General features: G+C 36.2%; 1 protein-coding gene across 1 annotated transcript in view; it reads right to left on the reverse strand.

Moving 5' to 3' along the window:
• Positions 1–9,914, reverse strand: part of DYM (dymeclin) — a 359,526-nt gene that overhangs the window by 316,487 nt on the left and 33,125 nt on the right. The window contains exon 2 of the mRNA XM_012642636.1: positions 5,376–5,567. Coding sequence (XP_012498090.1) covers positions 5,376–5,515 — 140 coding nt within the window. The 5' untranslated portion in view covers positions 5,516–5,567. The remainder of the gene's footprint in view (positions 1–5,375; positions 5,568–9,914) is intronic.

Consider the following 9,914-nt stretch of genomic DNA (forward strand, 5'->3'; position numbering starts at 1 on the left):
AGTACTTGGAAAAATGAGTTTTCAATGACTGTGCCAAAAGCTGTCTTTTTGCCTTATATGAGCACCATCTAGTGCTCAGTATACATAATACAATTTTCATAACAGTAAACGTTTCTGAAAAGTAGCCTTTACAAAAAGTATATTGTTTAAGCATAAAGACAAGTATTACTACACTCACTGTCTGGCCTAAATTTTAGAACAGCTAAACAATTAATTCAAAAGGGTCACAGGACTTTCAATCATCAGTATAAAGCAGTCATCAAGAAATTGACTAAATTTCTACTGTTTATTCCCCAAAGCTGACACGTTCTTCCTCTCCACTGAGCTTTTCTCTGGCTGTTCTTTTTACCTGGTGGACGTCTCCTGCACCCACCCCCTTTCCTCTGGCTCAGGTATCAGTTTAAAGGTCATCTTCGGCAGCCTTCAGAAAGGAGTACTGGAGTGACTGAGGGACAGGGGTGGGAAGAAGAATTTTCATCAAATACCCTTTGGTATGCTATGAGATTCGAACTATGAGAATGAATTACCTTTCAAAACATAAATAAAGGTATGCCACTTCTTCCCAGAAATCTGAGCCAGCCTGCTCCACTCCAACTCGGGTGAGATGTTCCTGCTGTGTTCATGCTGCCCTGCACTGCTTCTATAATAACCATCACACTTCAGCATACTCGCTTACTGAGTTACAGATAAGATTACAAGCCTTTTGAGGACAAGAGACATCATCTATCTAGCTCACCATTATAGCCTGAGAAACAAATGAATAAATAATACTTTGATACACAGTGAAAGGTTATCTGGTCCAGCAGTTCTCAATGAATAGCATGGTATACATTATGAACATGTTCACACTCACCACACCCTCAGTGGGGACACTCAGATGCATATGAACCAAAAAATAATAAGCACAGGTTTATCTTTTGGATTTCCTGCTTTTATAATATATAGTAATTTAGAAACATGTATAAAATCAGTCATGTAAGTAGTTTAAAAATACCTTATTTACAAAAATAAACAGTATATTACTTAAACGTTACTCTTAAATTATCCTTCATTTTATTTCAGACATTTGCTTGACAAATAATTTTAATAGGGTGAAAAATTAAAAACTATTAAAGAATCTAAGTAATATTTGCAACCACGCCTGGAAATGCTAACAAAATCTGATTATTCTGGTGCTAAAAACAGTTAATAGTAAGGAAGGATTAAATTAGTCCTAAAGGCCTTGCTAGTGTTTCTAAAAATCAGCAGACATCAATTATTGGCTACAAAAATGGGCCATACTCGAAGATAGCACATTAAGGATCCAAGGAATTCCAGGAGTGAACAACTTCAGAAATATCTGGATTCAGAGTCTTCCCTACACAGATCATTTTGGTCCTGAATAATTCATAAACTAGGGAATGGCAGTCCCTAACTCTGTCAATGAGGGGGCAGCTACTACCTCAAAGCCTACTCAATCTCAAGGTCACACATCAAATAGCATCACTGAAGAGCAGGGCAGTCTCAAAGAGAAAATGACAAAGAGGCCAAAAGTATATGCACCACCACAAATGAAGCCTCTGTAAATATTACCCACCACAGACCTACAATGTGCAGTTTATTCACTTTACAGCTCCTTATACTTTGAGATTCCTCTATACCTTTCTCTATAAAGCAGGGTGAATTAAGAAAAGAAAAAGACATCAGAAAGAATACACACAGGAAAACAGCAAAGGATCTTTGAGAAAAAGCAGTAATTAACAAAACGAACTATAAAGCCATAATAACTTAAACTGTGAGGCACTGGCACAAGTATGACAAGCCTAGAGGTTAAAAAAAATAGACAAAAACGCTAGGAAATTATTCCCATCACTATTTCTAGAGAAGTTCATCTTTTCTCTACTGCTCTGAAGTGCCAGCTCTGCATAAATCATGCACGTGTGCACTCACACACACCTCTTATTCTTCTTAAGTACTTTAGCTATTCTTAGTTTTTCTCTCTTCCATACAAATTTTAGAATCAGCTTATCAAAATCCCCAATCTCCCGAAACAAAGCTATTAGGACTTTAATTGGAATTGCCTTGAATCTGTAAATCAATTTGGGAAGAACTGACATTTTTATGATAGTTTTCTACTCTTTACACATGATATATATGTCTAGTTAAGTCTTCTTTAATATCTTTCAGTATAAAAAACATATCCTGGCCAGGCGCGGTGGCTCACAACTGTAATCTTAGCACTATGGGAGGCCGAGGCAGGAGGATCACCTGAGGGCAGGAGGAGTTGGAGACCAGCCTGATCAAGAGTGAGACCCCCGTCTCCACTAAAAAATAGAAAAAATTAGCTGGCCAACTAAAAATAGAAACAAAAAACTAGCCGGGTGTGGTGGCAAGCACCTGTAGTTCCAGCTATCTGGGAGGATGAGGCAGGAAGATCACTAGAGCCCAGGAGTTTGAGGTTGCTGTGAGCTAGGCTGATGCCACAGCACTCTACCTGAGGTGACAGAGCAAGACTCTGTTTCAAAAAAAAAAAAAAAAAGGCAAATAAAATCATAAGGGCCACTATCCAAAGTTCATTCAACTGGTTATCCAAAGGAAAAATGACTACAATTGGTCCCACTGAAAAATGTGTGTGTGCCTGTGTGTGTTTTAATTCACCCTCAAAAGACAGGGAAATCGCCCCTCTACCTCTGGGGTCAGGGGAGAGAAGTACAGACTTATTTGTCATCATTACACCAATCTCTTCTTGAAATTGGAAAAGAATGAAGTGTTTACCCTTATTTAGTAATATAATATAGTAAGAAATATATTTTACATGACCTAACTGATGAAGGAAAGTTCTTCTTTACAGAAGAATTCCAGTTACTAAGTGTGGAAGAAATAACCAAATTAGAAATATCACCATTTTGTAACCTCTTATGAAATAAGGGACTCAGACAAAAATCAATGAACACTAAAACACACTCAAATCTCTGATCAATCTTAGCATAATAACTGGTATAAAACCACACTTTTTCAATATCCTGATGTAAATACATATCTCAGTAACATGTATTAGTTTTCTATTGCTGCTATAAAAGTTACCACAAATTTAGTAGTGTAAAACAACACAAAAATTAATAAATGAGATTTGATTAAACTAAAAAGCTTTTGCACAGCTAAGGAAACAATCAACAGAGCAAATAGACAACCTACAGAACAGGAAAAAATATTTGAAAGCTACACATCTGATAAAGGGCTAATAACCAGAATTTATAAGAACTCAAGCAAACCAGCAAGAAAAAAACAAACAACCCTATTAAAAAGTGGGCAAAAGACACAAACAGAAGTTTATCAAAAGAAGAAAGACAAATGGCCAATAAAATGAAAAAATCCTCAATGTCACAAATCATCAAGGAAATGTAAATTAAAACCACGAGATATCAGAATGGCAATTATTAAAAAGTCAAAAAATAATAGATGTTGGCATGGACACAGAGAGAAAGGAACACTTATACACTGTTGGTGGGACTGCAAATTAGTACAACCTCTATGGAAACAGTACAGAGATTCCTCAGAGAAATAAAGGTAGACTTACCATTTGATCCAACAATCCCACTACCGCGTCTCTACCCAACAGAAAAGAAGTGATTTTGTCAAAAAGACAGGCACACTCAAATGTTTATTGCAGCACAGTTTACAACTGCAAAGATATAGAATCTACATAAGTGCCCATCAATTCATGAGTATATTAAGAAACTGTGGTGTGTATATATATATATATGCCGTGGAGTACTATTCAATCATGAAAAGGAATAAAATGTCTTTTGCAGCAACTTGGATAGAACTGAAGACCATTATCCTAACTACAGTAGGATTCTCAGAAATGGAAAAACAAACACCACATATACTCACTAATAATTGGGAGCTGAACCATGGGTACACACAGGCACAAAGAGATGTAAAGGTCATTGGAAACCAAGAAGTGAGGAGTGCGGGAAGACAGGTGAGGGGTAAAAACTTACCTGTTGGGTACAATGAACACTATTCTGGTGACGGGCACACTAAAAGCCCCGTCTTAAGCATTATACAAGGTATCCATGTAACAAAAACATTTGTGCCCCCTTAATATTTTGAAACAAACAAAAAGATGTCAGCAGGCCTGCATTCCTTTCTGGAGGCTCTAGGGGGAGATCTGCTTCCTCGCCTCTTCCAACTTCTACAAGCTGCTCACATTTCTTAACTCTTGATCCCCTTCTTCTATCTTCAAAGCCAACAAGGCCAGGTTAAGTCCTCCTCACATCACATCACATCATATCAATCACATCACTCACATCATTCCTTTCTCTTCTACCTCCCTCTTCTACTAGCAATTACATTGGGCCCACCTACATAATCCAGGATAATCTCCCCATTTTAAGGTCAGCTGATTAATCACCTTAATTCCATTTGCTACCTTAATTCCCCTTTGCCATGTACCATATTCACAGATTCTGGGGACTAAGACATGGACATCTTTTGGAGAACCACTATTCTGCCTATCACAATAAAACTGTTAAGAAATAAATTAAAAAATTTTAAAATGTAGTTATCAAGTACATGGAAATTCAATACTCTAGTTACTCTATTCTATCCATTTTTATAATAGAGAGTTTCAAATGAGATACCGTTTTTCACCTATCAAGTTGGCAAAAGTCAAAAGTCTAAAAATGCATCAAACTGACAAAGGTGTGGAGAAAGAGACTGTCTCAAACGCTGCTGGTAGGAGTGTAAACTGGAACAATTTCCACAGCACATAGTTTAGCCTATCTACCAAAATTACGAATGCACATGCCCTTTGACCCAGCAATTCTACTTCAAGGAATTTATACTAGATATATTTGTGCGCATTAGAAATGATGTATGCAACATTATCTGTCATAACAAAAGACTAGAAACAATCTAAATGTCTATCAATAGAAAACCGATTACATATATTCTATGGATACTCTGTAGCCATTAAAAAAGAATAAGGCAGTGGCATATGTGCTACATATAGAAAATATATTTTACTTAACTATGGAAAAAAACAAGGGACGGAATAGTATGTGTAGCATGCTACATTCATACTTAAACATTTTGTAAAACTACATGGAATGCATGCTTAAATAACCTTGTACTACATCCAGAAAGATTCAAAAGAAACTGCTACCAGTGATTACCTCTGGAGAAGAGAGGTGGCTGAGTGGGAGAAAGAGAAGAGAAAAGCTCATTATCCTTTCATATCTTTTGGGTTTTCTGCTGGTATATGAATGACAGATAGATAGACAGACAGATAGTCAGATAGAACATTAAAAAAATATTTTTTAAAAATCACCATACCACAAATGTTCATGTGGCCCTCTACACAAATTTTCAATCTCCAGGTAATCTCTTACCTGCTAGTTGGTGCAGGGAAAGAAAACGAGAGAAGCTGATTCCAGAACGGGTCATTCTCAGAAACAGATTCTGTTCCTGCTAACTTCTTTAAGTACTCATTTTTAGGCAGATCACCAATTCTGCTGCTGTTTGATCCCATCTTCTAATTTGGTAGATAACTTGTCCTTAAGCCTGCATTTCCACAACACCACCTGTAAAAAATGAAAAATATCTTCAAACTTATTCGAAACAGTCATCATACTTTTTCTACATGTAAAAAACAATCATACTTTTTCTACATGTAAAAAACTATGAACCTACTAAAGGAAATCACACCTCCCTTTATTTTTAAATATATTAGACATCAGATACAAAGTTACATGGGGGGAAATGGGGCTAAAATATGTCTTAGCCAACACAAAACACAAAAATCCAAATAGATTCGGTACTGGTATCATAGATCTTAGGATAGGCATACCTCTGTCCAAGAACGTATCTCAAGGAAAATTCATACTAATAACTTATTAACAAATAGTCTGAAAATAAAGCTCTTTACCACTAAAACAGTGATGATAAAGAAAGAAAGAGACTAGATGGCTTGAATGTGCAAAGAAGGAGAGAAAGTGGTTCAAGTAATTACCACGCACTACCTACACCTATGGAGGTAATGGGGACAGACCTTCATCACCTGCTCCAAGTAAAACAGCTGGAAATTCCAAAGGACTCCCATTTAATGTTTCTCGTGTTCTGCTGTAGGGTACATACAGTATTTGTTGGCATGCATCTTCTCCTAAACCATGAATATCTTTGACAATAGGAACTATCGTATTCATCTTTCCATCCCCAATGTCTAGACTGGCATATAACAAGCATTCCTTAAACAGTATGCGGAAAGAACAAGTGAATAAATAACTAGTATCCCCACGGCTCTTCAGTATTTCTTGTTCTTGGTCATTAAGGGGAAAATTAAATTTAGTTACAAATATGAATCACTGTCTTCCTTACATCACACTTAACGTGATTCTAGATCATGTTTTATCTCAATTTGTTCAGAAAAAGTCTCTCACTGAGTAATAAAATGGTGAGGAGATGAATAATAAATTGTACTATTTTAACATTACCATCACAATGAAAGGAAATCATGTGGGCTCAGTAGCCAAAGAAAGCTCAGGTCAGATGAGAATTTGTATCAGTAAGTGACTAACTTTCTTATGTCCCTCCTCATCCCACAAAGGCATTAAGGTTAAAGCCAAGGTCAGAATTGGAAGTATGCCTCCCATGTTCTCTCTGGAACTGGACTGAGCTGCTTATCTGAGGGCATGAGGCTTCCCCAATGCCCATGGTCAGCCAGGTCTTCAAAATATGAGTGAGAAATATATCTGGCTCCTGATCACCTGCCCCTAAACCCGAGGCCACCCACTACTTTCATCCTCCCTAGTCATGGAGACAAGGACCCCAATAATAGATGACTTTGATTACACCTCCATATCAAGTCAACTAATCCTAAGGTTTAATTTCTCAAAATAGAAATTATTAAGCCCAATTAGAAAATGCTATAAAGAAATATTTTGAAATACATAAATCCATTACTTATCATACTCCATTCCAAAGCTACTTGATATTTTAAGCTATTTAAAATTAAATTTTTTAGTATAGTCTTACAATGGGATACATTAGTGAAAAAAATGAATGAACCAGAGCCACAATTACCAAAATAAATACATCTCAAAAATATAATTTTTAAAAAAAATACCAAATAATATCCATGGTATAGTTTCATGTATAAGATTTTAAACCATGCAAATGATATTATGGATTTATCGTATCTAGTACAAGCATTAAAACAAGGGCGGGCGTGGTGGTTGATGCCTGTAATCCCAGCATTTTGGGAGGCTGAGGCAGGAGGACTGCTTGAAGCTAGGATTTCGAGACCAGCCTGAGCAACATAACAAGACCCCGTCTATACAAAAAAGTACAAAACTTAGCCAGGCATGGTGGCAAGGGCCTGTAGTCCCAGCTACTCAGGAGGCTGAGGCACGAAGATCACTTAAGTCCAGGAGTTTGAGGTTGCACTGAATTATGATCACACTACTGCACTCCAGCCTGGGCAACAGAGCAAGATCCTATTAAAAAAAAAAAAGAAAATCCCAGCCAACCTGAATAAATAAAAATAAGACGAAATAAATAACAAATTCTAATGATATCAGAAAGGGCAGAGAGGAGTTGCAGCAGGATCAATAAATACTTTCTTAAACAGAAAAGGGAAAGAATAGAAGGTAAGTGAGATGAAGCACAAATGGCAAATGTTTGGATTTGTTGAAATGGACAGTATGTGCATGGGCTTTTGTTATATTACTCTTCATTTCTGTTTTATATATTAATTTTTAAAGGGAAAAAAATGGTGATTCTGCTGAGAGAGCATTTTTTTAAAAGGAAAAAAGAAGAGTTTCTCAACCTCTCAACAGCAATACTGGAAGCTAGTTGACAGGGAAGCAATACCTTTAAAATCTTAAGAGGAACTAATTTAACTACGATTCTATAGCCAACCAAACTACCAATTAAGTACGAAGGTATAATAAAGACATTTTCTGACTTGCCAAATTCAAAACACCTCCCAAGCACCCATTTTCTGGAAGCTAGGGGAAGAGGAGGGATTCCACAGGAGGGAATAAGCCAAGAAAAAGGAAGACATGGAATTCAGGAAACAGGATTCAATACAGGGCAGTGGAGAAGAGAAGTCACAGGGCAAGAGCCATGCCACAGGCTGGGACAACAGTCAAAACAGCTCCGGGATCTCCAGAAGGAGAAAAGATAGAACTGATAGGTCACTTGATGTGTTGGACCCTATTCTGTGGAGTGTTACAATACTATAGGAGAATTTGGAAGTAATGAATAATAGTTACATAGAAAACAAAGTAAATGATTTTTTTAAAGACTATGTACTAAACAAAAATTATTCAAGAAAGGTCATATAATCATAGTATATGACTCAATTCAATAGTAATCAATATTTATATAATCATCATGATGTAAATACTAAATAAAGATTTAGCCAAAAATTGTGAGGTAACTATACTGAGAATATTCTAGAAAAAGAAGTGGGAATGGTGGCCCAAGAGTACTAAATCTTCATCTTCCATAATAGGTAGAGAGTTAGTAGAAAATATCTAAAAATTACTACATCAAAAAACAACAGTAAAAGCTTTTTAGTTATAAATAAAGAGGTAAACAGTGAGAAACAACAGCTAATAGATTTGAAAGTGGCCACCGCTAAGGAAAAGGACGCTGGAGTGGAGAAAGTGGCAGCACAGTTTTTATTTTAAGTCCATCATATTATTTGATTTTTACAACCATATCCATATATCGCTTTTATTAAAAACAAAGCATTTTTTAACCTTCTTCACTTTTCTATTTCTTATTCAGACTTAATTTTTTTTAAGAGATGGAGGTCTCACTATGCTGCCCAGGCTGGAGCACAAGTGGCACTTACAAGCGTGACTGTAGCTCACTACAGCCTCAAACTCCTGGCCTCAAGCAATCCTCCATCCTCAGCCTCCTGAGTAGCTGGGATTACAGACACCTGCAACTGTGCCTGGCTCTAGATTTTAACATATACAGAAAACAGAAAACCATCACAACTAAAATAATGGTGACAAAAAGGTGAATTGTTCTTCACTGAGGCACATACCTAGCAAGCTTAAGAAAATCTATGTCTGACACAGTTTAACATCATAATATACACAACTGAGGTTAGCTTCTAAAATCTAAATTTCAAATTTTCATCATTGTACGAGGTTACTAACCAGCAATAGTCAGGGCTTAGTCAGAAAAGAGGAATTAATTCAAACCCATGCTAGTGGCAGACACAGATCAATAAAACAAAATAGAAAATCCAGAAATGGACTTACAAAAGCATAGCCAACTGATTTTTTTGTCATCAGTGCAAAAGCAATTCAATAGAGAGTGAACAGTCTTTTCAACAAGTGGTGCTAGAATTGGATAGGCAAAAAATAGGCCAAAAAAAAAAAAAAGCACCTTGACCTAAATAAACCTTATACCTTATACAAAAATTAACTCAAAATGGACCATAGATTTAAATGTAAAACGTAAAATTATAAAACCCATAGAAGAAAATCTTTGTGGCCTAGGATTAGGAGAATTCATGGACATGATGCAAAGGCATAATATACAAAAGAAAAGAAAGTTGATAATCTGAGCTTCATCAACATTATAAAACTTTTAGTCTGTGAAAGACCCCATTAAGAGGATGAAAAGACAAGCCACAGACTGGAAGAAAAAAAAAGCCACACATATAAGAAAAAAAATAAGTGCATGTAAAAAGCTGAGAAATCCAAATATGGTCTGCAGTTTGTTATATTGTGCCAGTACCAATTTTCTGGTTTTGATAAGGTACTATAGTCATATTAACAATGGGCAAAGCAAGGGGAAAGGTACACAGACTTATCTGTACTATTTTTATAACTTATGAGTCTATAGTTATTTCAAAATAAAAACTTCTTACAAATCAACTAGAAAATTCAATCTCAAAAATCTAATCT

The sequence above is a fragment of the Propithecus coquereli genome, unplaced genomic scaffold, assembly GCF_000956105.1.
Source record: "Propithecus coquereli isolate 6110/MARCELLA unplaced genomic scaffold, Pcoq_1.0 Scaffold181, whole genome shotgun sequence".
In the NCBI taxonomy this organism is placed as follows: domain Eukaryota; kingdom Metazoa; phylum Chordata; class Mammalia; order Primates; family Indriidae; genus Propithecus; species Propithecus coquereli.